Source organism: Chanos chanos, chromosome 6 (genome assembly GCF_902362185.1).
Source record: "Chanos chanos chromosome 6, fChaCha1.1, whole genome shotgun sequence".
Classification (NCBI taxonomy): domain Eukaryota; kingdom Metazoa; phylum Chordata; class Actinopteri; order Gonorynchiformes; family Chanidae; genus Chanos; species Chanos chanos.
The window spans coordinates 32740304-32768253 of NC_044500.1; the positions used below are offsets into that span (position 1 = coordinate 32740304).

Here is a 27950-nt window from a genome sequence, read left to right on the forward strand (position 1 = left end):
CTGAGCAGTGAACAGATGTTAACTGCCATTGGAGGACACTTCACACTGCTCCTTGACCTTGACTTTTTCTGATGTCTATCCTACTTCATACCATGATGCTAGTTTTTAGATTTATAAATGGCATCTCTTTGAACATACAGCAAAATTGATGTCATAGACCTCAGAGTTCTCAACACTGTATGATCTCCTTGCCAAATCAGATTTGTTATGCTTATTCTTGCTGTTATTTATTTATGTATATGCCAGATAACATCTTATGATGAATTATATCACTAATGGAAAGTTTTCAGTCCTGGTCCAGATTCAAAATGCTCCCATTGCCTATTGTGAATGCACAGAGGTTGCATCAAAGAAGGTCTCTTGTGTTGTGCTTAGTAAAGCAGTAATGGCAGGACATCTGTGAGTTTTGGTGATATGTGGACCACAGCATTACTTTCAGGATCTTTTATAATGTCTCTATCTTCTTGATCTCTCCATAGAATAAAAGGAATTCAGTTAAGAAGCACTGGATTTGTAAACTTTTAGTCAGTTTTGTCTTTCACATGCTGTGATCCTAGAAGCTCCTGATGTTAGCAGCATTACACACACTATACTTGGGTTTAGAGTCAGTCAGACCCTTTGTAATACCAGTGCTCGTGGTTTAAAGATTATTCCACAGCATTTGGTGGGATTTCATTTTGTACAGATTAATTGGGAGCGATTTCTGTTTGATATCCTGCAGTCCCCGTTATTTATAGATCTCCTCAATGCCTTTATCCTGTTCTGGATTATGGACCAGTCGATAACTACAGTGAATCTCTGCATGTTGCTCTTTTTTTTTCACTTTATCTCCCACTGACGTTTTGGTTTCCTTCTTGAATGGGATTTTCCTTCTCACCAGCATGCATTTGAAGGATTATGGGCCTCTGAAAATGAGCGTAATGCTTCCTTTGCCTTGTTTGTGTGTTATGTGTCTGATACATGTAATACTGCATAAGAGCTATCGTTATGGCAGTTTTAATTTTCGTCACATAATCAGCAGTGGTGAACTGCTGAAAAGAGGAGAGTGCTAATTTTTCATATGGTTTAAATATTACGTCACTTATGACTGTTGTCTTCTCATGTCCCTCCCCCTCTTTTTTTTTTTCTCTTAACACAGCCGTGAAGCAGCTGAAGGAGGCAGTAGATTCTTCCATTCACAAGCTGTCCAATTTTGATGGTAAGAGGAAGAGAGTGACATCTCCAGAGTTAGTCATGAAGAAAAAAATGACGGTTTTCAGAGTCTTTCACCAAAGTCAGTCTGTCCCTACACTGCTGCTTCTGCGGTGTGACACGGGTGTCTTTATGGTTATCACTTGGTTAACACTTGGCATTGAGCTACACATACTTCACGTAGAGTTTGTCAGTGGATGTAGAGGTTCAGTATCACCACACACAGGACGTGCACGTGATGAGGTATCAACTGAAGTGTTACTGAATTTAACTCTTCTCTGGCATGAAAACCCCACGTATTGATAAGTTGATAAAAAAAAAAAACAGCATCAACCAAACAAAAAAAAGATGAAGAAAGGCCAGGATTGACAACCCAGTTTTCAAAAAGACAAAGTGGTATTCTGTAGTGTATATTGTTAAAAACGGATTGAAAATCCAGCAGGAATTTTAGTGTCTTTTAGAACAGTGCCTTTGTGTGAAGTTTTAAACTAAAATAGAGTGTATGCTGATGATTTAGCAGTTTCAGAGGATCTAAAACTGTCTTTTGATTGGTTACGCAGCAATTCTAAAATGAGAACATTTTGTGTGGTTTTTGTATGTAATTTATGAATGAAATTGGATTGAATGTAAATGACAAAACATTTACATAGCATTGCCTCTTTTTCCCGCCTTCTGCAGATGTTATAGATAAACATCTTCAGAACAACCAGACGGGAGACGACAACAGTTTAACCAGTCCTGACAGAATCAAAGGTACTCCTTAAATAACCTGCCTCTGTGGAAGTCACTTAAAATCATAAAGATACAGCGCTCAATAAAATTCCCCCACAGTTCGCCTTTTATCGTGTGAGCAAGCTGAACCTTGTCGTCTGCTGTGGACACGTGTCAGTATTAGAATGACAGCGCAGAACGTGCAACACTTGTGTGTAAAAATGCTCCTCCCAGACGTGCACACACACTTCTGTGGTCCCTCATTGGTCCTGCAGCTGCCGTGACATCTGCTTCTGACCCAACCTGTTTATCTGCAGGGATTAGAGAGACAGATTACAGCCACCAGGATTAGACAAGCTCTACCACAATAGTCCAATGGTCATCTAGTAGCCATAAAGAAATTGTCAGATGACATCATGTTTGTGGTCCTTTGATGAGTGTGGAATGGTTAACTTTATCCATCCATGGGACATACTGTGTCTCTTGTCATCAGTTTGTATTGTGACTGTGCTAGCATTCACATTTTTTTTTTTAGGATCATAAAATATGCCTGTTGGGTCAAGGGCTTTGTAACTTTTTTTATTAACTTCTCACTGGCGTGCCTCTCTCTTTCTTTCATATCAGTTTTTTTTTTCCCTGTAAATATAGATTTATAATTCCCATCCACTGTAACGTGACTGTGAGAGCAGACATGATCGTTAAGTTTTAAGCATGACTTGACTACGTGAGTTAATGAAAGTGAACAGAGAGGCCCTTCAGCTCCACTCTAAAACAATGTCCAGCCCTTTTTTTCCATCCCAGCTGCTTTGTCACCCTCCTGCTTGCCAAAGCACACACTATTGTCCAATTCCTAAACAACCTGTTTTCAGTGCTACATGGCCAGGGAACAGCTCGGATCCCTAAACAAAAGCTTTAGCTATTTTAGCATGCAACTGTATCCCCCACTGAAAGTCCCTGTCGGATGTATGACCATTTGTGGTGAATAGCCACTAGGAGCAAGTGGGGGAAAAACCACTTGCAGCTTCAGTTTATTCTGCCACTTCTTTTGAAATTGCTTTTCAGTTTTAGATTTCTGAAAGTTACATTCAGTGAAGCTTAAATATTATTTTTGAAATGTCACCTAAAAATTTCAAATGTTTTCTGATGATTGCTGACTGATTTAAACTTGTTGTGCTGAATGTGACACCCCCCCTCCCTCTTATAAGTGGTGTCTTCCGATCTCCTCTTAGAAAATCAAATGGATGCTAAGGAGTCTGATATGTCAGACACGCTGAGCCCCAGTAAGGACAAAAGCAGTGACGATACCTCAGGTACTGTTCAGTATATTTTCTCCTGTGTCTTTTTTTCTGTTTGTGTCAACTCTGTTTAATTTTGCAGTAATTTTCCTTGTGTTGCACCAACTCATGAAGTACTTTGTAATCATGCCTAAATTTTGGACAGCTTTACTTGTTTGCTCTAATTAAATCAAGAACTTTCAAGAAGTTGGTGTTGAGAGGTTCAGGTCTATGTTTGTCAAAACTGAAGACTAAGGAATATCTCTAAAGATATTTACCTGCTGATGTACCTTAGTCTATACATCCTACATCATCTATAACCCCCCCCCCCCCCATTTTTTTTTTTTTTTTTTTTTTTTTTTTACATTTCTCATCGCAGACGGACAAATGGACGAGCAGGAGCTGAATGAGCCCCAGAACAGGGTCGCTCTGCTGAAAGGTAATTTTGCTTGGTTTACATCTGTTCAGTAAGACTTGTGAACTCTTAGTAAATCACAGGAGTGGTTCTCACTGTAGCTTATTCTTTTGACTGTAGCTGTGCCAGTATATGAGTAGCGGAGAGGCACGTAATGTAGTTGTAAAACATAATAGGGTGTGGCATTACTGAATCAGACTATATATGGTCGTGAGCGAACTAAAGCTGAACTCATGGGCTTAAAGGTGTTTGCGTTAGGCTTTTCAGTGTTCAGTGTGTTCAGACTTTAACAGGTGTGCGTGCCCCAATGCTCGCTCTTCTGTTCCCTCCCTGGCTCCAACAGTTGTCCCAGTTTACGCTCTACTGGAATAAAGGGCGGTTGAACTATCAGAATGTAAACCAATTAGGGAGCAATTAGTCAGGATCCCTTGAGGTGGTTGGCAGTGGAAAATATCACATACTCCAAACATGCGGGCTCCTGTTGATCAAAAGCAAGAGAACTCAGAATATAAAAAAACATGTTTCACAGCATTGGCTTTTGCTCCCCGTGCTGTTTTGAATTTAAAAAGTTTATTATAAAGTTTATTTCAACTAAGGTTTTATGGAGAACCCACAAAGGGTTTTGTCCAGTCTGCGCTTTTGTCTGATCTCCTGTTCCCCTGTTTTCTTTAGTCCAATTTATATTTTGATCTACTTAATAGATCATACCACTTAAACAGGTAGTATGTGCGTGGATTAAAGTCTGGTTAGTAGGTATACCGCTTGGTTTGGTTCAGAATTGCCATGAAACTTGCCTATTAATCACAAAGGCTTTTCATGCGCCACTAGTCTATAAAATGTTCGGCTCGTTCTATTAGTGGATGGTGATGAATGGAAAATACTGTCAATGAGGTGTGACTTGTGCGTGAGCAGTTGCTAATCTCTTGTTGGTGGCATTGCGCGGAGTTGTTGCCAAGATAGACAGTGGAGGGTTTAGAAACATTAAACCTCTCAGGTTTATCCACTTCATTTCTCCTGTCAGCTGGCCTGGGGAAGCTGCCCTCAGCCACCCCGTCTCCAAAAATGCCTCCGTCCACCCCCGTTTGTGCTGTTGGAGAACGCGGCCCTGCCAAAATAGAGTATCACCAGACACTTGGCTCCTTTGCAATCATTTCAATAGAGGCAGACGTTTCTGACAAATACAGAGGCCTGACATTGCTCATGCATTACCAACGCACTTTTTAAGGCCTGGCTTGATGCATTTGCCGCTCTCCAGTTGTTGCCCTTGAAAAAGCCCCTCATTCCTTTAGCATGTGTCGATGGTGGGTGCTTTTGTCTCTGTCCTGTAGAGCTTTGGTCACTGAATGACTCAGCATAACCTCTAATGAGGCAGTCGCCAACTGTTCCACCCAACAAAGAGTGTGTCTATAACTTAACCAGGTCAGCCCCACCCCCCCCCCCCCCCCCCCCCCCTTAACAACACCATCGTAACTTAGCTGCTGTTTTAACTTTAGGGGTGACACACCCACAGAGCATGCTGAATAGTAACTGCTGATGTGATCTGAATAGGTCACTGACACACCACATGTGACCCTGTAGCCAGGGCAAGACCTGGTCAAGTGACCTCTCTTGACTTCTCCAAATTTAAATTCTAGTGTGATTCAGAAGCTAGTCATCACTTCTGTCACTTTCTAACTGTGGAGATGTGCTTAATATGGTAGCGCGATGGGTGTCTTCTCTTTTTTTGGACAGTCAGAGGATATTAGAAGAATGTTTTGGCAAGTAATCTTTAAATGACCTTTAGAACCTTTTGTTGATATATACAATATTTAAATAGATATTAATGTAGTGTTTATGGTATGTTAGAAGGATGCTTGAAGCATGTCCAGTATTCATTCATACCATTTAGGTTAATGACTTTTAGGGGCAATCACTGAAGATTCAGAATTAAAGGCTTGTTTGTCAAAGCGTAGAGCTAGAAGTATTAACAATGTTTTAGGGCACACAGAACACAAGGCTTTCATTTTGAAAATGAATGAAACATGCTAGCGAATGTTTATTTGATTAGCTTTGGTATCACAGTTTCCTTCAGATACTTAAAGATCTTAATGCGCAGAATATTGGCTATTAGACAAACCCTATTTGGGAAGTTTTTATGGGGTCCATGCCATCTTCTCTCACCTTTTGTGAGGGGAGTGTTCTTGAGGTGAGCTCTGGTGTTTGTTGGAGAGTTGCTGGCTTATTGAAGTCATGTCCTTTCATTTGATGAGAACTGCTGGGCTTAGTTGATTTGCTCGAAGGCGAGGGAGGAAATGGCCTTTCAGCTCCCCATTGTGCGTTGGTGAACTTGGCAAGGTGAATGGGGTGCCATTCAGACAGAGTGGCAGCCAAATCATCAGTGGGGCGTGTTGCTTCTTACCACCCATTGACCCGCAGTCATCCACTCAGGCCACCACCAGTCAGACCATTCAGAGTCAAGTCTGAGCTAGACTGCTTGACAAAACAGAAAATAAATCGCTTCGTCATTTAAATGTCTTATTTCGCTGGTCTTTAATTGAAATTTTACACATTTTACCATGTACACACATCAGGGACTATGAAGAGGTTCCTTTTCGAATTTCCTGTCACTGAAGTCTAAAGATGGCTTGGCAAACTGATTTCTGTGTTTTTGTCTTTTTGTATTTATTCATCTCATTGTCTGTGACTGATAGTGTCCTGTGTTCCTCCAGCACTGTCCTCGTTATGGAGAAAGCCAAGCTGTTTTTCAGGGTCTTAAATGATTAGTTAAACATAATCAGCTGAATAGCCTAATGCCCAAGAGGTAATGGATTATAAGTTACATTCTTTGCCCTCTGCTCACACGTGGTGGAAGCTCGTTGTAGGTTTTTGGTTAAGCTTTTTGATGTTGGCTCCTGAATAGACGAGTTTAGTGATTTTTGTTCTGCGTGCCTCCAGTAGATTAGGTGGACATAGTAATGGAGTATATCGCCTACGTTTTGTGTTTTACTGCGTCATTTTACAGGTTTTGTTGAGCTAATATGTTCTATTAAGAGTGCAGCAGCTAAAAACTGGGTGCTTTGGCATTCTTTTCGGTACATTCTATAAATTATATGTGGCTTTCAGCTCAAGTGTGGCACCTTTCCTTGCGCATGTCACTTGTACAATTTGTGTTGCAGAGTGAATTTATCTCTCTCAACCCTGACAGTCGCATCAAGATTTTGTTTGAACCAGGACTTGCTTTTCTCTCTTCAAAGTTAAGGCCATCAAGTGCCAAGTACAAATCCCTTCACCAGGTGGCGACATTGAGCTGGTGTTTTGGAGCTCTTCTCTGAGTAAATACTATCATACACCCCTGTGTAGTTCCAAATTTGATTGGTCAGATGTTATCCGTACTAAATACATCAAAGTGGTTCTTTTTTCCCCATTTGCACACCATTAATTTTCTTCACTAATTATGCATAATTTGTCATAATTTCCGTACAACCCGGGTATCTCCTTAATGGTTACTCCCCAGTGGTGATGGTTACTCACTCAAGGTGATGTCTTGATGTGCGAGTGTGAGATTTGGATGATTAGGTCACTGTGTTAGAAGAGAGATGTGCTTAGTGATTTGGAGATCACTTCTCTCCCTGTCATTACTCTCATGGCTTGACATCAGAGACTATGTATAGTGGATTAGAGGGACTGCTTAATTCATCATATCATCATATGAATCGCTGAGTCTCCGTAAACACCCTGTTTGGCTATTCTCCTACATACAGAACAAACTCTGGGACTAAAACTGGTACATGACATAAGCACTAACATCTGTTTGTTCATACACAGAAGTGACACAAATTGGATTTCAGTCAGAGTAGGTTTCCCAAAAGCCTGTCATTTCTAGACCACATTAGAGGCGACTTGGAGAAGTCATGAGCGTACGGACAGAGAAACAGTCTTTATGATCGGGTTAAGAACAGGGTTTAGCAGCTCAATTGAAGGCTTTCCTCTGGAACTGCCTTAATGATCACTTAACCCAGCTTGGCCTGGGACCAGCGGCATTTCATCATCACATTGTCCTTATGCTGTGTTGTTACTCTGTGGACTGGTTTGAGGTCAGCAGTTTGATTTTGAGAAAAAGTTCCCCATACTCTGTGCATAATAAGCATGCTGTTCCAATTTTCGGCAAAAACTTGGGGGTTACGTCACGGTTCCAGGCCTTAGTTTAATTTCCTCCCCCCTCTGTTTTCTGTTGTGGAAAAGTGTTGAGTTATTGAATGCTTCCATACTTAGCTGCCTGTTGCAAACTGCAATTTTGCTGTGCCCATGCAGACTGGCTCGTTTCTCACAGATTGACACAGTGTACACTAAGCAGACCTGTCCTCAGAAGACCTATGACGTCGTGAATCAGTGAGGTTGTCATGAGAACAATGAGGTCCATTTCCTTTGCAGCTTAGCTCGAACCATTGTAGTCGCTGACTCTTTCCATGTTTCTTCCCTGTATGGTATAGTTATTCAAATGTGGTTACATTTGCGGCCTCTCAGGTTTAAACAGAGCGTTGACTAATGATGATTATTTGCTTTGACTAGTCACTGTACACCGCACTTCATTGCTCTCTTTCAGACATGACAGCATGCTTTGTCTGGGTTTTGATTGTGTCTTTGGAGAGGTTCTTTTTTTTAGTGGTGAAAAGGGAATTTGTTCTGCTTCACTTAAGCAGGAGTTTAGCAGATGAGAGGGCAAGAACAAACAAACACACACAGTGTCTATACCTGCCTTTCTTGTTTGTCTCTCTTGCCCTTTCCTCCCCTCTCTCTCATGGTAGACTTCTGTCATGTCTCCTGGCATCATGTTGTACAGTAGAGGCCCGTGTATGATGCTGCTGTGTGTTCTCTATCTTGGTTTAAGTGCCCTAAAACAGATGAACCTCACACTTCTTTCTTTCTGTGTGTGTGTGTGTGTCGGTGTCGGTGTGTAGATGAACTACAGAGGGCTAATCTGGAGCCAGGAGACACAGAGCAGGTCATCAACCACCTTCACAGAGAATTACTGGAGGCCCAGGAACTCGCCAACACCGGCAAGCAGAAATGTCTGGAACTACAAGGTACTGTACTTAATAAATTTATCAGAGCAAATTTGACTCGAGAGAGATCCTTTAGGAGTGTCAGTATTCGCGGTAGAGCTTCAGCAGTATTAAACTGAAATAGCACTGGAGTAGAAAGGGATAATTACACCAGCTAACTTTGAAGAGTCTGGTATGGATAAAACTTTGGTCCTTTGTCTTTCATCACAGCTCTTCTTGAAGAGGAGAGAAGAACTAACAGGCAGCAGACTGAGGAATCTGCTAAGCAAATTCAGTTCCTGCAGAGTGAGTAGCCTACATTGATTCATGTTGTATGCGGTTATAGCAGGTATGTGTGCTAGAGTTTTCGCTGTCACGGTGGAAAGTTTCGGCTGTAGTGTATTTCTGTACTGGGGAAGTAACCTCCTTTCTCCTCACTTTTTCTCTCCAGCCCAGCTGAGCAAACTTCAGTCAGACATGGAGGCCCTGCGTGAACAGAGGGAGAGCACTATTACCAGCACGCGGGAGGAGCTGTACAGTGCACAGGAGGAAGTTTTGGTGCTTCGCCACGCCATGGAGGCTGCCACCGCCGAGCGGGAACGCGAGATCGCCGCCCTTCAGGGAGACCTGGGCGCAGTTACCAGCGAATTAGAGAAGTGGAGGCAGGCCGCGGCCAAGTACGAGTTGGAGATCGGCACCCTGCAGGCCAGTTTCCAGCAGCAGAGCCAGCACCAGGAAAAAGCCAGTCAGCTGCAAGGTACTGACTGACAGGCCAATCAAGGATCTGACTGCTGCTAATTACCCACACTTTCATGAGTCTGCTTAACATGCCTTAATCAGTGATTTGTTTAGGAAATTGTGGAAACGGTCTAGCCCTGTGGCAGTTGAATTAAAATCAGTATAAAATGTCTGTCAAAATTGGTTGGAAACAAGTTTTGGTTTCCTCCCCCCAAGTTCAAACAAGTACAGAATGGTTTTATATGGAAGTTGCGGAGCAGCTGAGGGGGAATAGCATACGATCCCTACGAGGGAACCGTTAATGTGAGTCGTCAACAGGAAACGGTGATTATTTTCACTCGGGCTCTGACAGAGGACAGAGCGCTATGGCTGAGAATTAAGGCGTCTGGCCCCTGAACACCGGAGCACAACACACACATAAATTTCTATCAAGGACATAATATTAAACCTCGTTTCCCAAGGCATTCGTCTAGTTGTGCGAGGCAGACTTCTTTATGCACAGACAGCGTTCAGACACATGGTATCAATTTCGCCTCCTCAGTGGGGTCTGCGTCTCATGCTGAATTTTAATGTTGCCTCTTGTCATGGAAAGTGTTCCATACTCAGCTGCCCTGCTGCTTTTCCCAACCATTCCAATTGGCTTCTCACTACTCAGTTGTGGAATATCTTGACTTATTTGAAGGAGAACTTGAACCGTTTGTCTCCCGTGGCGACAGTGTTTGCTCTATGCTTACCCTAAAGGGACTGAGACAACACTCCAAAGCATTTGAAATAATCACTGTAGTAGGACAGTTTTGTATGATCTTTTTGAATGGAAACCATTTTTTTTTTAATGGTGTAATGTGTGTTTTGTATGTGCAGGTGAGCTGGAGAAGCTTCAGAGAGAATGTTCTAGTCTGCATAGAGAGTGTGAAGCCTTGCGCTCTGAGAAAGTCACTCTACTGGAGAAACTCCAGAGGCTAGAAGTGGAACTGGACAGGTGGGTCCTCAGAACTGCAGACGATTTCTGTCTTATCACACAGTGACAAACTGGTTGTTCACGTGACAACCGTACTCTTACACAATCTGCCTTATTTGAGAGAGAGAGAAAGTCAGTGCTGTTGTTCCAGCTGGATAAATGATTGAAGAATAGACATACGATGTAGCTATTCATAGTACAGCTGAGCTTGCACAAAAGTTTCCAGACTGCATGGTTGATTTAAATTTGACAGAAAAAGTTGAATAAATTCTCAGAAGTTCTGCTGGTGGTTAATGAGGTGGTTAGTGGTGGCTTATGAGATTTTGTCACCTCTGTTCTCTCTCATTCGCCTCAACAGATCCCGTCCATTTATTCATTTAAACTAGTGTGTCACTTCTTCCTCTGAGCGCTTCACTGTCTCTGTGACACTGGTGTCCGTTGTGTGAATGCCTGAAGAATACATGTAGCCTTGGTCCGCTGACAGTCCTGACTCTCCACTGTAGGAATATCTGCTGACTTGGCCTCCCTATTCCCCAAGGCCCAGCAGTATCATTCAGCAATAATGCCTACTGCTGCTGCAGCGCTACCCTGCCTGTCGCAGCAAAACACACACATTCTTTTGTCTTCACCCTTCTCAGACACAAAAATGTAACGATGATTCATTAGTCATGTAACCTCTACTCTACATGAAACCAGATGACTCTAAGTAGTTATTCAATTACTCTGATTTTGGACAGTAGACAGTTTTGTGCGGGAAACGCTTTTTGAATGGAACCTTTGTCCTCTTTCTCCTCTCTTAATGAAACGTGAGACACTGTGGTGTGTGTGTGTGTGTGAGTGTGTGTTTTAGCAGCTGTTCTTGCACAGCTTCCCACAGTTCTTTCATTGTTCCATCATCTCTTAAAGCCCTTTTAGTTTGAGACTGTACTCTTCCTGTAAGCCTTTAGCATTAGGCTTCAGGTAATGACCAGTACATTGTCACTGTCACTCTGTGTCACTCCTGACACACACACAGAGCTCCATTGTGCAACTCTGTCACATTCTTGTTTGTTTGACCTGGGCGACTCTGCTAATCCTCCCACGCGCACCCCCCCCCCCCAATCCTCCACCATGAGGGGAAAAATGTATCCGGTTTGTCAGGATTGAGTGGGAGTGTGACATGCACACTTGTTGTCTATCTGCAGTTCTCGAGAGCAAAGCGCTACGTTGAGCTGCAGTCTCAATGCCCTGGAAAAGTCCGCGGGGGACCTGGAGAATAAACTGGGTTCTATGCAGGACCAGCACCAACAGGACGCCAGCAAGCTCCGGACCCAGCTCGCCCAGGCCGACACCCGCACCAAGAGCCTGCAGAAAGAGGTGCCCCTGCACAGTTTCCTTCCCTTTGCATATGACAATGGTTCAGTTTGATGGCTCCACAAGCATTAAGATGCATTTAGAGGGATGTACAGCCAAAGCAACTATGTAATAATTCCCCCCACCTCACTCCCTTTTTTTGTTTGTTTTTGTGTGTGTGTCTAGTATGAGGAAACACAGAGCCAGCTGTCTGACCTGAGACAGAGGTATGAGCGGACCGAACAGGAGAAACGCTCAATCAATGACGAGCTGGAGCAGTGCAAGGCCAACCTGAAGCTCCTGCAGGAGAAGGGCAAGAATGTGAGTGTAGCTCTGCTCTGTAATGTCTGTCTGAGCCGGCCCGAGTTACAGTAGATCTGACTGACAGTTTAAAGACTGAGAGGCAATGCATATGAAGGAAGGTAAGTGTTCACTGATGGCAAGCCCATGAGGTTGACCTCTCCTGGCGACTAGAGTATTCAGAAAGACTACTAGTGGGTCGGTGCTGATGTCCTCATGAAACTGCTGATCAGGTACTGTGTTTGACCTTTAACCTTTTTTTTTTTCCTTTAAGCGTTGCAGCACTAATGGTGTCCTTTTTTGAGCCTGTGTGTTAACCATTTCTGTTAAATGTTGGGTGTCCAGTGTGATATTGGTCGTAAAGGAAGGGGATTCTGAATCACTTTGTCTCATTTGAATGCAGTGTGGGGTAATGGGAGAGTTGCAGGCCTCATTCAGCCCAATCTCTTCATTTCAATGTATTGCAGCATCATACAGATGCCAAAGTGAACGTGCCTGACCGTCAGACACAGTTTCACTGAACTGCCAGCTGTCTGGGTGATGGTACTCGCCTCTGTCGTCAGCACTATATCAACACATCCTACAGACTTTTTCTTTTTTTGTTTTTAGTTTTCTGCGTGGTAAAGGGAAATACCGCAGGATTCTGCCCTGACATGAGAAAGCTGTTTAGTGCCTCGCTGGCTCACCTGAGACCTGAGGTGGAATATTTTTAGCAGATATGTGGAGAAACGCAGACACTAATGCCGAATGGCTTGTATAGTTTTACACTGTGTCTCTGCTGACTGCTGTTTGTCTCTCAGCAAATATGTGGAGTGAGAGTGTTTCAGCCATCTGATCTGGATAAACTGCATCTCCCAGGGAGCACAAGCTTTTGATTTTTCTCCGTCTTCCTCGCTCCAGTATGATCTGTGCCTTTTTTTTTTTTCCTCTCTCTCTTCCCTTAATCATGTAGAATGATGGGGAAGTGTTTTGCCATCTGGAAGAAGTGTGTTCCTTTTAACTGCAGGCCCGATGTCCTTTTTCAACAACCGTTTGTTTCATTCAGCGAGCACTGCTTACAGCTGTCTCACAGCACCAGAGTCTCACTCCAAAACGAACTCTCCTTACACGGCTAATTGATGTTTGTGCACTCGAGTCACACAGAGCCAATCACTGAGTAATCCAAACAGCTGCAGATAGCACCTTACTCACTACGACGAATCCTAACAGTGTTAAAACGTTGCCGGCGATAAATCTAGATAATCAGATTTGGTATTATTTATTTGTTTGTTTCTGTTTAATTTCGAGCCTTATTAACTCCCTCCCCTCTCCACCGTCCTTGTTTCTGATGTCCTCTGCTTCTAGATGTTGAGATGGGTTTTTGTGGCTCAGGCAGTGTTGTGTATGTTTTGTGTTAATTTACCCTTTGTCCCCCACAACCTTTTTTTTTTTTTATGTCCCTGTTCCTGTTTTTTTTTTTTTTTTTTTTGTATTTATTTGTATTAGCCATACAGTTCGCCCCTTTCAGACCCAATTTCTGTTGACTAGTTTAAAGATTGATTATTGTAATATCCCTTCCCTCCTCTAGCCATCCATATTGCAGCCTGTCCAAGCCATTTTCATCGGCCTTATCCTGGCTTTGCTGTATTGGTGCTTCGGCCAATTGTGGTAGAAAGGTACACAGTACTCCTGTTAAGTCCAAGTCTGTGTCTCTTGTTTCCTCTTGTGTATCATCTTGTTTACAAAAAGTGCATGGCAAAAACTGATCACCTCTGCATTAAGCTTTGCCCAAAAAAAAAGCCTTTTTTTGGCGCCTAGCAACACTGGGGGAAATCTAACATTTTCTCCGTCAACACCATGCCTCTTTACTAATCACACATTACTTACTCATCTGTCTTGCTTGGAACACTAATATATAAGTAAATCTCTGCATCGGGATTTTGGTTTTTCCTTTTTCTTTGTTTTTGCTTTCTGTTTTTCATTTTCATTTTTACCTTTGATCATCATCACACTGCTCCCCACTCCATTTTGTTGCTGGTTCTGAAATTAAACATGACTTATTCTGTCTTTTCTGTCCAAAGAAAGAATGTCATGTTTGATTTTTATTATGTCTTTTAACTCCTTTGAGGTGACTGGTTCTCCCAGTGTAAGTGTGCACTCTTGCACTTCTTTTGCTCTCTTTCTCTCTCTCTCTCTCCCTCCTTTTCTTTCTCTCCCCCTCAATATATGTGTGTGTTTGTATCTCTCTCTCTCTCTCTCTCTGTCTGTACTACTATATCCACCCTTTCTCTCCCCTTATTTCCTTATATGTTTTTGTCTACTTTTTCACTCAAGTATCTCAAGTGTCTGTCTCATCCTTTTTTCTGTCCTTTTCGCTGACTCCTCAGTCTTGTTTCATCTCCTTTCTCTCTCTCTCTCTTTTGCCTTGAGTTTTTTTTTTTTCCATTTTTTTTGTTTGGATGTTTTTTCTGTTGTTCCTCTTTTTTGCTTCTGTCTGTTCTCCAGCAGTGGCGAGCTGGTGTGTCAAGCCATGGTGGCTTTGCTAACCTGCGTTGTCTGTTTTCTATGCACTTCCACATTTCAGAGTGGCTGGATGCCCTGGATGCCAGTGGTCGCTGTGATGGTTGCCGTGACAGCGGTGGTGCTTTACCCGGGCCTATCCAAGAGCACCTCCTGAGAGCCAGACTGTCGATACACCCCTATCACCACCTTCTCGTCCCTACTTCAGCCTCTGTCCTGGATCGCAACACGATCCACTCTCCAAGTTCACTTCATTTTAGCCCTGTACACAGGTCTATGTTGAATCAGATACCTCCACTTCTGAGAATACAGCCCCAGGGTTTCCAAGATAACTGTATAAAATGCAATTGTACATATTATAGAAAGAGAGGGGATATAAGAGTTGTAACTTCTACTATAGATTGATTACTATATTGGTATTTTTTGTCAGTTAGATGGGAATCTTGACATTAAAGTGGCCTAAAGTAGGCTTTTTTTTCTCCGATGGGTACCAAACGTTTTCTGTTGGCGAGTTTTAGTTCACATTTTTGTGGTTTGCCATGTTCGATGTTAATGTGGTATTCCAAATAGATGTAAAGCCAAATAAATTATCCTAATGATAGGGCACAAGGGGATGAAGTGCCTATTGTAAATTCTACTAGTGTTGTTTAATCACACAAACACACACACACACACAAAATCTAGTCCTCATTGAAGTGCCACTCATGCTCCTACTGCGGCGTTTCATTTGTTTTTCAAGCAATCTCACTCTATCACACACAGTCTTCTGTGCTGTAGTTGTGTGGTCAAACCAACATGCTTGTAGCACAGTAATGTCATTGTACTCTATCAATGTTTTCTTTGTATTGTGTATGAGCAATTCTTGTCAAAGACACTACAGCACATAGGTAATTTTAAAATTAAAATTCCCTTATATGTAGGATTGTGGTCAATGTATGGGGAATGAGGCATTGACTTGAATATAATTGTAGCTTTTATTGACCCACTGTCCACCTAATTGGATTTAAACCAACTAACTGGGCACTTGTGCTTTCAGTTTGTACTTTGGGCTGTCACAGAATAAGTGGCCTACAAAGTGGGCTCCAGTTCCCTTACTGTATACAAACTCTTTCTGCAGTACCACCTCATCAAGGCTCTGGGAAAATGCTGCCTTATTTGTAACACAGAGTTCTTTCCACTAAAAAATGAACCTGGATGTAAAAAAAAAAAAGAAAAGAAAAGAAAAACTGCAAAACATGAGAAATGGCTGGTTGGGCATTGTCACAGCCCACGTTACAGAGGCGCAGAAATGTTCACTAGGTGTCATAGTGTGGCGGGTAACATGGGAGTGAAAATGGTTAAACTGAGATGATTGTATTGCTTTGAGACTCTAATCGAATTGAGCAGTGTATGTGTGTTTATTAAAAAGAGAGAAATAACCAATGATCTATGTAGTGTTGGGTTCACCTTTTGTCTGCTGCGCTGTAAATAAACTCTTGGTTATGGAGTAAAATGAATAATTCATCCTGTTTCACAGTGTCAATGCTTTTTTTTCCCCCCACCTCCCTTCTTTTATTGTACAGATCTGCCCCGAGGCTTTACTCACCACTCTAGAGTAATACTAAACACTAAACCTGGTTTAAAAAGCTCTCCCTGCAAATGTAATCCTTGTTATCTGACTAATGGTGAAGGCATAATGTCATGTTTTCACTTTTATAAAAGCTCTCTTCCCTTCTAAAGGCCATGGAGATCTTTCCCAGACTTGAAAAATCTTCCTTTTAAGATAATAAATGTAAGAGAAGAGCAATCTAAAAAGAGTCTGCCTCACTCTTTGTAAATATTTATGTGTATAAATATATAGAGTGTACACAGAAGTAAGAGTTGAGTATCAGTGATTATTGGTCACATCATTCAGCAAACAACTTGAGTCGGTTTTATTACTTGAGTCTAAAAATATACTTTTAAATTATCCTGACCCCAGCATGGTCATTTTCTTTTAGGAATATACACAAATAATAACATTTTCGTATGCATATTTTTTTATAAATATATTTTGATTTGTAATTTAGTTTTCTTTTCACTCTTAGTTTTAGCTTTTGACTGAGGCCAATATTGGTACATTCATGGTGATGAAGTTTGAAAAAACAGGCCATTGTTTTAAACATGATTTAAAAGTCAGAAATAGGGCTTCTTTGTATTTCTAGTTAATGTGCATGTTTGTTTATTGCCTTAGAATATGTGCAAACCACAAATGAAAAATGTGTTATTTCAGAAGAAAATGGCTAAAATCATAAATGTGAACATACACTACTTACCATTGCAATCAAGCATCATATCCATAACAGGAGAGAAAAAGTAACCAGCATTCCAGTTAAAATGACAAATTAATGTTCTGAAGGTCAGTGTATGTCTGAATTGTGAGTTGTTTTGTTGCTTAATCATAAAATTGTGGAGTAATGTCTGCACAAGCATAGTTAAAAAAAGCAAATGTACCATCATTTATTACAATAATGGAAATATTCCAATAATAAAAAGAAACAACACGTTACCACAAACCTTCCAGTCTCCCCTGCTAAGACAGTGATACACACTGTGCTGCCTGTATATAGTTTTGTTTGCAAATATTGTTCAGAGATGCAAGATTTCAGAATGATCTTTTTTTATTGTTTAAATTCTATTTTGTAAGGGTATGGAAAGCTACATTTGAGTTTCTGGATTATTACAGATTATAAGGATTTGCACTAACATATGTGATGTGCATGATTTTAATAAACATCTTTACTCTCCTGTGTTAGTGTCCCTGATTTTGACTGACTGACTGACAGATTCAAGAGTTATTGCAGACCTAGACTCAAAAAAGGTCTATGTGTTTTTGGATTTTGGTCTTATGCTCACCAGCTCTGTCTCTAAATGCTCTTCAAATAAGTCTTCAAATTCTCATTGTTTTATTGTCATTTCAGAGAAAAGCAGAAAAAACAACAGTAGAGAAATTCAGTGAGTCATTTATGACATCACTTTTGACTCTATGGCTCTACAAACAGTCCAGCCACAAACTGCTGACTGCTTTTCCACAAGAACTGTCTTTGCATATAGTTGAGTGGGTCAGTAGAATAGACTTACAGAGTAGTCATGCACCACCCGAATAACAAGAATGGTTTAGTCATGAAACAAAACAACCATGCCAGCTCCATTCTGGCATATTGGAATTCTCTATTCTGGTTAACTCGGCCATGTCAGTTTTCACCAAAACCCCTGTTTGTGTTGTGCGCACTCAGAAGACACAAGGTGGCAGTCCTTTACAAGAACACATAAAAGGGCCGGATCCTTAAGAAGAACACTGTTGCTAAAAAAATAAGGTGCTTGTTAGAGTAGGGGGGAAAAGGCAAGATAACATTCTGTTAGTGATTATAGCTCAAGGCAGTTATGAAACATCTACTTTTATTTTTACTTCAAATACTAGAGAAAAAAATGTGTGTTAGCCATCATTCTGACAAGGCCTGAGAAGTGAGGGAATGTGATACACGCTGTGAGTCAGTGGAGCCCACATCACTGACAGGATGTTCCCCACCCTGTCTGATAACACCCTGGACATCTTAACACACCCACACGGAGATTTCAGCCGCGTCTCTGAGACTTTAAAAAAAATCTACTGTACATTTTCAAATCAAAATCCGCATCACATAGGACTGTATCAATATCTCAAGGCTGTATCTCGTCAGGAGGACCCTGTAAATTCTGATATAGGATAGGGTAATTGTTAACAAATCCCTGTTTTATTTTATATCACACACACATATATAAACAATTTAACAATTATCCTATCCCATATCAGAATTTACAGGGTTTCCCTTATGAGACACCTGGTATTGGCAGCTGTGAGTCATATGGATAGGGTGAATAATATGACATCATAAGTTTGAAAAACCATCTTATATCTCAAGGCCAGCAGAAAACCTGGTGGGGCAGTTTGATAACTGGGAGGTGGTTTACACAGAACAGGTGTTATGCTCTGGGGGCAGTGACGATGGAGCTCAGCTTGTGAGTCAGTCAAGGATGAGTCCAGACAGATATGGCCAAAGGGAAATTAGTTCCCTAGGGAGATGTACAATCTTCTGTGGGTGAGACACACAGCTCAGCACCCTGAGCTGGAACATCATGACAAATCATTCTGGCCCTTCCACTGCAGACACACTGAACTAAGAGATGTGTCATCAGAGTGTTGAGGAGTAAGATCACATCCTCTGTGCCAACAGTGTTGTAATACAAATGTTTCCATAAGGTTTACTCCCTGTTAAAGATGAGGCAATATCAAAGAGGTGTGAACCAAAATATCAAGTAATGGTCCTATTTCAAGTTCAAGGGCATAAGGCTACAACCAAACTAGCCGCAAACACGCTGGAATTAATTGCTTACAAATGAGGAGAAGTACTATTAGATTTTGCAGTTTCAAAATGTTGAAACAAATCTGTTGCGTATGAGCCGCTGTCACAGTAGCAGGCGCGGTGCTATACTTTTCTTTGGTTACTTTACCGTGACAGCGGGGCAGATAAATTCATTCAGATTACACTCAGACTATTTTTACGAGAAATACAGGTGTGTGTGGGGATGCTTGTTTGGGGGAGTCGGGGTCAAGGAGGAATAATGAATTAAATAATGCTGCATCCACTGATAGAAGAGAATATGGTGGTTTTCCTACAGAGCTTAGAGTTCATACATGTGGCAATTAGGAAATTAAACATTTCAAAGGTGTGCTTTAATACAATAAGCACAACAATACTTATACTACCAATCATTATGACCAATTATCACTTTTATTACTCTCTGCCGATGTTCAGAAGATAAATCTAATGGTAATTTGACAATTCACGCATGTATATATGTGACACGTGTATACATGTACTATATCTGACTCACAAGCGGTGTGTTAATAACCCACGCAACAAGGTAACTCTACAACTACAGATAAATTCATTCTGCAGAGAAATGAAAGGTTCCACAGTTCTTCAAAATCCTTAAAATAAAACGTTGGAATATTTCGCAGTTAAAGAGAAAATGTCACCGAAAAGGAGCTCCATCCTTGGTGGATGGTCAACTAAGAAATACCTCACAAATCTTTGTGCCCGTTCGATACGTACTTAAGCCATGTTTGAAAACTCGCTTTCCATGACCGTGAGCTCAAGACAGCAAACAGACGGATTGAAGTTTGGGTTTGTACCCTCTAATGCGCAGGCGCCAATGTCCAAGTGAGAAAGATACTTCACTGCTGCAGAGTGCCGCACACCTCAAACACTCTTCGGCGAGGCACGGGCACACAACACAAGAAACCGTAGACAAGAATTAAGAGTTTCTTCAACAGCGATACAATGCCGGCAACAGAGAAAGACCTGGCTGAAGACGCGCCATGGAAGAAAATCCAGCAGAACACATTTACACGCTGGTGTAACGAACACCTGAAGTGCGTTAATAAGCGGATAGCTGACCTACAGCAGGACCTTAGCGATGGCTTAAGGCTCATCGCCTTGCTGGAGGTCCTTAGCCAAAAGAAGATGTACAGAAAATACCACCCAAGACCCACTTTCAGGCAAATGAAGTTAGAGAACGTCTCGGTGGCACTTGAGTTTTTGGACCGTGAGAACATTCGTTTGGTTTCGATTGGTAAGTATTTTATTTTAAACCTCTTAAGTACACCTGATTTGTTAAACATGAAGCACGTAGACGCCTTGGAGAATTTAACATATAATAACCTTAGATGAAGCGTTATTGGTCAGATAACAATTTTACGCAGCCGCTTTTTCGACTTTTCATGCAAATTAATACACCTGTCAAGGGTCCGTCTGATCGACGTCAGATACATAACACCCAACATGTTCGTGTTTGACCAATAATAGTAGAAGTATCAAATAGCCTAGAATTTACAGTCTGTTTCAGGTAAAATTTACAGTGGTGAATATAGAAGAATTACATTTTAGATTGACCTGAATTTGTACAATTATGAACCAACTAGCATGCCATTTTGGAAAACGTATTGTCATGCCATTTTGGCTATACCTGGAGCTTGCTGACACCAGGCAAAAAATTAGATACATAATCGGTTAGTAGACGATGTCAGTGTTGCAAATTACCAATTTTTTGGCCTAGTCTGTTAGACTATGAACTTTGGACATTGTGTTGTTTGAGAATGCCAAAGACGATAACTGACCACATATGATAAACAGTGTATCAAGTGAGGAAAACAAAGAAAGTCTTCGTTATGGCCTTAGCATGTATGAGCTTCAGCAGCAAGAGTTGTGTCCAACACCTCAAGGTAAAAAGCATTCTAATTAAGTCTGTTAAAGACGTTTGGTTGGACGAAAGACCTCAGTGTGGAAAAGTTATGCCATATATGGCCTAAGGGCATATATGTTGCTTTCTCCCCATTAGACAACCATTTCAGTTTTCATCATTGATTCAGCTTGTCTCCAGATAATGAGACCTTTGCCCCAGTCATTTAGCCAGGTCAGTTGAAGGTTAGAGTAAAAATCTGTCGTGCAGTAGGTTTCCGGAACTGAGGTTTTGAGACACAGAGACACCTGTTATGGATTATTCTTCAGCTAATCATCTAATTCTTTGTGTTTTAAAAGTAAGTGTCACGTCTGGAGAGGCTACGGTGTTATGCCAGTGACCAACCAGTCACATAAACGTTTACTCTGACCAGGGCTATGCCTGCGGGAGGGGTGTAGGCTGGACTAGACTAGGTGGAGTCATGAAGTGACTTAACGGACAAAAGACCAAATCAAAGCACATTGTCTTGCAAGAATTTTTCAATCAGGTTTGATTTCAGCAGTTGCAAGGGTTTAAATTCATTTGACTATTATTAAATGGTCTTTGAGTCCAGATAACAGGCTCTAACTTGAGCAGTCTAAGCGCTGCATTTTATATCCTTGGTGTAACACATGGCCTAGAACACTTATTTACACAGGAAGTGAATGGATGGGTTCCATGGGTGAGGATTTACACAGATACATCCTGAATGGTGCTGTCTTCCTGTTCAGAGCCAGTCCATGGCTTGTTTTTATTGGTCCTGACTCCTGAATGATAAATATAGACTGGCGCTGAGAAAGCCTTGCCACTATTATTACAATCAATAACCATGCTTTCTACTCAGCCATTGTTTTACATGACAGACATGCTCAGAGATGTGTGAAAAGGAGTAGCTAAATAAACCTGTTGAAAGGTCACTACACCAGGTATTCTGTCAGTTCCATGTACAATACATTTCTGTCTTTTCCTGGGGAAAAAAAAAACCTTTGAAAATGGCACCTACTGCTGGTGAAAAGGTCAGATGTATGAAACATATGTACTGTAAACATTTGACAGAGATGTGCTCACACAGGCGTAGGCAGATTGGTCTGTGGAGGGTGAGAGTTTATGAGGTCATGCTAGCAGTTTTGATGCAACACTATGGTTTTAATGTGAAGTAGGGGCTGCGGCATATATATCAGGACAGTTTCACCATGTCTCTGGAACTCACAGGGTTAACGTGCAGGTTTTATTGCATATCGATCTCGTTCCAAATTATATGGCTTTGATAATAGTGTGGTCGTCTTATGTCTCAAAATAATTCTCGTGGTTCTCTTGATGTTCTGAGGTTGGTTACTGCCGGCCTCCGTCAGTCGCAGCTGAGTCAGTCCTCTAACCATGAGTTCACAGTAAAGTTTTTTGGGTCAAATTTCCCAAAGTTGGAGACAAAATTGCACTTAAATGCTCTGGAAGAGGGGCACAGTGTGGCAGAGGTTCTGAATGAGCTCTGTTCCTGCAGCATGCGTTAGCGTTTCCTGAAGAAAGAACAGAGCTGTTTCTCTTCGTCACTGAAATTAATGTGGTTTGCAGTGTAATGGTTAGAATTATTATATTATGTTACTGAAGCGCATCGCTGAATAGACAACTAAATATGGGTTTAAGAGCCTTTTCCGTTGTTTTAGAACATAGGACGGTCACCTCTTTGCCTAATGCATTTGTTCGCAGACAGACCTTATTAGACTTTTCATCTGACAGGTCTTTCTTTCTTTCTTTCTTTCTTTCTTTCTTTCTATCCATCTATCTATCTTTTTTAATCAACACATTAAAACATCAAAAGCCAATTACTGGTATTGGTAGCTGTCTCTAAATCCCATCATGACAAAGAAGGATGTGCAACACAGCACTGGGTGGGAAGATCTACCACAGTCTAGTTTCCCTTTGTGATTAGGACAACCATCAAAGAGGAATCACTCCCTTGAAACGTAGCGCTCCACACTGGCTTGTTAGAGGCCTGACCCTGGAAGCTGTTGAAAGCTTTCCCCCACCGACTCCTTCAGACGCAACCTAAACTAATATGAGTCTCTGGAAAGAGTGATCATGCTTATGGAATTTGGTTGTGTTTTACTGTCTTTAATCACAACAGCAACCACAAGCCACCACAGGCCTCCCTCACAGATCCAACTGCAGCGAATGTTCAAACTTCAGTAAAACAGACAGCTCGAGCCTTTATGACCCGAGAGAGGGCATTCCATAAGCGGGCCTGTCGGAGTGTCAGTGAGTGATGCTTTTTCACTTTGGCCATAATGAAGTCCTATAGGATACAGCACGTTGCAGGAAGGGTTCAAGAGCCTGGGTGGGGTGCGCGTAAGCATGTAGTCTTTTGGTCCGGCATGGTCTTGGTGGTTGTGTGTATTGAGCTTAATTAAATAGTACGCTCTCCAAAGTCTCGTATATTCATGTCCATGCATGTGTATTCTTGACCAACCTCTTCCCTCTAGATTCCCCATGGATTTTGAATTCATGTTATGTCACTGGGCGTGAGTAAGTAAGTGCTTTAGTCAATACATAAACTATGTTAAAAGAAAATGTAAAAACACACAAAGGAAGCGACGTCATTCCTATAGTTTCAGAAAACTGATAGTAGATAGACAGACATTTTCTTTTTGGTCATTTTATTACAGCGTTATAAGCCCCACAAGCCTATGCTGGGCATAACCACTGAAAGAAAAGACTTGGTTGACTAAGGATATGAGTGAGGTTGAGACTTGCAGCATTTGTTTGAAAAGGACTTAGTGACACAAGAGGTGAGTCCAAAGGAGGTTTAAAAATGGTATGAGACATTGTCACTCAGAAGTTTGAGCCTACCTCTGACAAACTCTGATGAAGAGAAATAAAGACAAGCTAAAACTTTCCCATGGCAGAGAATTTCCCTTGATCGGAAAGCTTCCCATTTAAACTGACCGTACAGTTTGTATTGCAGCTCTTTCCTTGTCACTACTCCTGAAAATGCGTTTACAGTGTGTGTGTGTGTGTGAGTGTGTGTGTTTTAACTAGTTTAATTTATTTCGCTTTGCATTTTGATTAGCATATATTTCAAAACTATTCTTAAGCTGGGCTGCTTGAAAAATAATTTTGTCCTTCTTTTTGAATGTCCTGTACCACATTTCAAGAACAACCAAAAATCCATACTCTCACAGAAAGGGCAATAGTTCCCAGCTCTTACAGACTTTGCTGGTTAAAAAGGGCCAGAATCCAACAATGAAAGATGCTCCTCATTATCTAACGCATTGCACTGTGTACTGAGCATTTGAATACAACCCTTGCTCCTGTACTCTGTCAGTATGTTAAAGTCCTGTTATTTAAAGTAAAGCTCCTATTTCAACAGTCGGGTGTGATGCCCGTTACTTAGCCAACAATTCCTAAGTCCATGTCTCTATCACTGTGAAATTTGCCGTCGTTTTCTGTTTAAGTAATCTACTTCCAAGTGTCTTGTGTTTCCCCTTTTGGTGACAGATGAGGTGCTTACAGAGTTTACCATCGCCCTCCTTTTTCCTTCTTTTCCGATGACCGACCCCTGGTGAAAACACAGCAGAACTGTGGACACTGCCAAGCAGTATCGGGCTGTGAGATGCCATACCTTGGTGCAAAGCAAACTGCAGCGTACAGAATAAGAGAGATTTTAGGATAGGTTTAGTGATTACTGTGTATACAATATCATCCCCTCAAGACTTCTGTTTTCCTCCAGTGCAATGAGGCAGTTAACATGCCTACAGAGAATCTGCCCTCCCTCCCCAGGTCTCCTCCCTGTGGGAGAGGCTGATCCAGCCAGAGTTGGATTGATGTTTAACCCACGTCCAGGGCCAGGCGTGTACCTTCCCTTTGAATCACCGCCTCACAGAAACAATAACTTTCCAGTTCAGAGTTTGTTCTCAACTCAGTATTACACATAATCCTTCAAAGGCTTAGCAGACTAAGATAAATTAGGCATTTGAGGATCGAATCAGAACCAGCATATCTACATAACAATGAAAATTGTTTTTTTGTCCAATCACTTTTTTGACTGTTTTGTCAGAGGATTATGGGACATTTTAAACTCACCTCTCCTTCCAGCAGGAGCATATTCTGAGTTCAAGCCAAGAGAATTCATCCTGTTCTTATCCTAATACATTACCTTATTGGCTAACCAATTGGATAGGATTGGATTGGAGAGGAACACTCTTTGGAAGCAGAAGTAATATCTATAACTTGAAGAATATGTGCTTGCCTGAATTCAGTGTCATCTCTTAAAGGAGTGGCCAAGAGTTTAGAAACACATACTTAAAGCGAGCTGTTGCAACAGAGTTTGTGTCGGTCACAGTGTAATAGGGGTGTGAACTTGGATAAGATGTACTACGAGAAGAATGTTCTCACATGAAAAAAAAAAAAGTAATGTCTCTTTGGAAACGTCAATCAAAAAGATAAACATTCTTTCAAATAACTTTTCTTAATTGGTTATAGCTGTTCATCATAACTGTCGGTATTTACAGCCCATAGTTACAGGTAACTCTTGTAAACAGAGAATATGAAAAAGGTGTGTGGAAGATCTGGAATGTACAGTTCGACTGGAGCCTGTTTTTGGCTTTAATATCAGTAGTATGACAGTAGTAATTGTCCAAAAGTTTGTTTTTTAATCTCCTATGCGCATGGTTTCGAATGGGGCTCCGTACTTTTGAAATGTCAAACAGGAGCATAAACCTTGTGGTCGTAGCAGCGTGCTCTGTGTTACCAAACCGAATGTCATGCTGTGACAACTCTGAGCGTAAAACCACACCCTCCCCGAATGATCTCATCTTCTTTTTTCTTAGTGTAGTTGCCACTCGAGCCCAGTCACGATCAACACTCACACGCCCGCACACACACACATACACACACACACACACACACACACACACATGTACACACGCACATGCAGGAAAATTCTGTCTTGTTTTTGAACAGATTCTGCCTCATGGGGGCTCTTTTGGAAACAGAGGTCCACGTCATGCTCGGGAATCAAAGCTCTGGCATTCTCATTACAACAAGCTCTAAGGACTACATCAAAAGGCTTGAGTTAACCATCTCCCCTACATCCCATTCTGTTACCTTACTCTCATAAGCTACCATTGGACCGCTTTGGTTACAGACTCAGCTGCCGTATTCTTTGTATGAGTGTGCTTCGGTAGATCCACGCAGAGCAGGAAGCCAGATCGAGATCCTTTTAAAAACACCCCCCCCCCCCCCAAAAAAAATTCCTATAGGCAATTATTCGGTGTCCCTGCAGTTACATCCTAAAGCACACGCTGACAGCATGTTTTCATGTCTGCTCTGGCAGACTTTGTTTAACCGTTCAGCCTCTGCTGCGTCTGGAGAACGTTGCCGGGGCCGGCAGACAGGCCACACCTGATTGCTTCTGGTTAACAGAGTCTGCAGGAAGAATGGACCAGGGGAGAGCTGGAGGAAGGAAACCCTTTCTCACTGGGACCTGCAAAGGTGGAAATGCCTGAGCTAACTTGTCAGCCACCACGAATTCTTCTACACATACCACTGAACACAGAGGTCATTCCGGACAACGCGCAGTGTTTGAGAACAAATGACTACCATTATTAAAACTTAAGCTTTCTCACATATGGGTGGTATCACAGCTCCAACAGGACTATAAATTTGAAATTGCAAAATTACTGGGCCAAACACTCAAACCACTGGTCTGTAATGTATCAGTGGGGTTCACCAGATCATAATCATAATCATCAAAATGGCACACAAATGTTGAGTAACTGGAGCACAGAATCTGGGGGACATGATTTCATGACCTTTCATGTCAGTCACTGTTTGTTTAGTTGGGAGAGAAAATTTTGCAGATCATGCCCGGCTTGTCTTTCCTGTGGTTGGACAGGCTGTCACTTGTGATGGTTACTCTCCATTAGCTCTCATAGGTTGTTATTGAGAGACTCGCGGAGCAGAGCGACAGAGGCCCATTTTACCAAAGTGACAAAACATTCTGAGTGTGACGGACTGTGTGTGTGGTGGTTTCTCAGTTTACCCAAGAGTTTGATAATCTTTTGTTTTTTCAACTGTTCTTTTAAAAGTGGCCTGGCAGCCTGCTGTAGTATAAGTCATACACCACAACATCAGCTTGGCACACAGCATCATAAATGAGAACCTGGTTGTATTTCTGCAATAGTCTTAATGATACCGTGAAGAGAAATTCTGGGTCTACTATATTTATGTTCTACTAAAACACATCCAGGCCGCAGAGCAAGGATTTCTTTGGATTCTTTCTCATGTGGATTGTCCAGCATGATAATTTGATGCCGTTTCTCCGAAACAGATTAGGACGTCTCACCCACCTGCTTCTAAAGAATGGTGGCTTTGAAGTGTTGTAGCTGCTCTCTACTAAACATTTCAGGGTTGCTATAGTACTCCTCCTTAATAATAATATTCATGGTCACGCTGCATCGCAAAGAGTATTGAAATAGAGTGCCGGAGAGTGAGTGTGAGCCTAAGAAAACCACATACCTCACTGCCACCTTCCTGGGTTACAATATTTCATTTTGAAAAGCCCATTTGGTTTCCCCTGTGGTCTACTGTTCAGCCGCACAGCTATTACCTTACCGTCTTCTGCTTGTCTCACCTCTCCCTCGCCTTTGTTAGCCGTTTCCATTTCTTGAGGACTGAGTACATAAGCTGTTCTCTGACAAAAACAGTGGTTGTCAGACTTTTTGTCAGGCTTATTCCCCAAATATGGGAAAAAGAAATCCCAAATTCAACCCAGGAAACCTTGTTGGCATGGTAACCAATCTATCGCTGTACTTTTGAGGGTTGGGCAGCTCCTGCCATGGTGGCTGACATCACTGCTGAGCCACCAAAATTACGCAAAATCTGAAACATGTTCCTGCATTGACCTTGTTGTTTCTTCTTGCGAAACGGTTGTGTGTTAAGCTCACAGCCTTACTCAGCAGTTGATTTTTCCACTTTTTTTTCTGATTGCACTGTTTACGGTGTTATGGTAAATTTATTTAAAGGACATTCACTTACCAAAAAAAAAACAGTAGTAGTTTCATGTGTACACTTAGATACGAGAACTGAACAAACACATTATTTTTCATTTTTCTGGTGTGTTGTTGTCCATGTCAGCTGCTCTCAGGCGAGTGTTGTAACAGAGGTCTAGCAATAAATAAACAGAGGTCTAGCAATAAAATTGTTGTCATAATATTGGAGGAAAAGGGTGATGGTAA

At 41.7% G+C, this 27950-nt stretch overlaps 2 protein-coding genes across 9 annotated transcripts in view; both read left to right on the forward strand.

Moving 5' to 3' along the window:
- slmapa (sarcolemma associated protein a) overlaps positions 1–15935 on the forward strand; it is a 43413-nt gene extending 27478 nt beyond the window's left edge. For 3 of the 6 annotated variants that reach the window (XM_030777241.1, XM_030777244.1, XM_030777246.1), the window contains 11 exons: positions 1139–1198; positions 1870–1944; positions 3132–3212; positions 3556–3615; positions 8529–8654; positions 8844–8918; positions 9064–9369; positions 10212–10329; positions 11493–11664; positions 11827–11961; positions 14504–15935. In XM_030777241.1, the coding sequence (XP_030633101.1) occupies positions 1139–1198; positions 1870–1944; positions 3132–3212; positions 3556–3615; positions 8529–8654; positions 8844–8918; positions 9064–9369; positions 10212–10329; positions 11493–11664; positions 11827–11961; positions 14504–14596 (1301 nt within the window). In that variant the 3' untranslated portion in view covers positions 14597–15935. Of the gene's footprint in view, positions 1–1138; positions 1199–1869; positions 1945–3107; positions 3213–3555; positions 3616–8528; positions 8655–8843; positions 8919–9063; positions 9370–10211; positions 10330–11492; positions 11665–11826; positions 11962–13507; positions 13596–14503 lie in introns of all 6 variants that reach the window. The other 3 variants (XM_030777243.1, XM_030777245.1, XM_030777240.1) reach the window with 2 other exon arrangements.
- A 3786-nt stretch (positions 15936–19721) lies between these two features.
- The window catches only part of flnba (filamin B a), a 58908-nt gene continuing 50679 nt past the window's right edge, over positions 19722–27950 (forward strand). For all 3 annotated transcript variants that reach the window (XM_030777239.1, XM_030777238.1, XM_030777237.1), the window contains exon 1: positions 19722–20073. In XM_030777239.1, the coding sequence (XP_030633099.1) occupies positions 19782–20073 (292 nt within the window). In that variant the 5' untranslated portion in view covers positions 19722–19781. The remainder of the gene's footprint in view (positions 20074–27950) is intronic.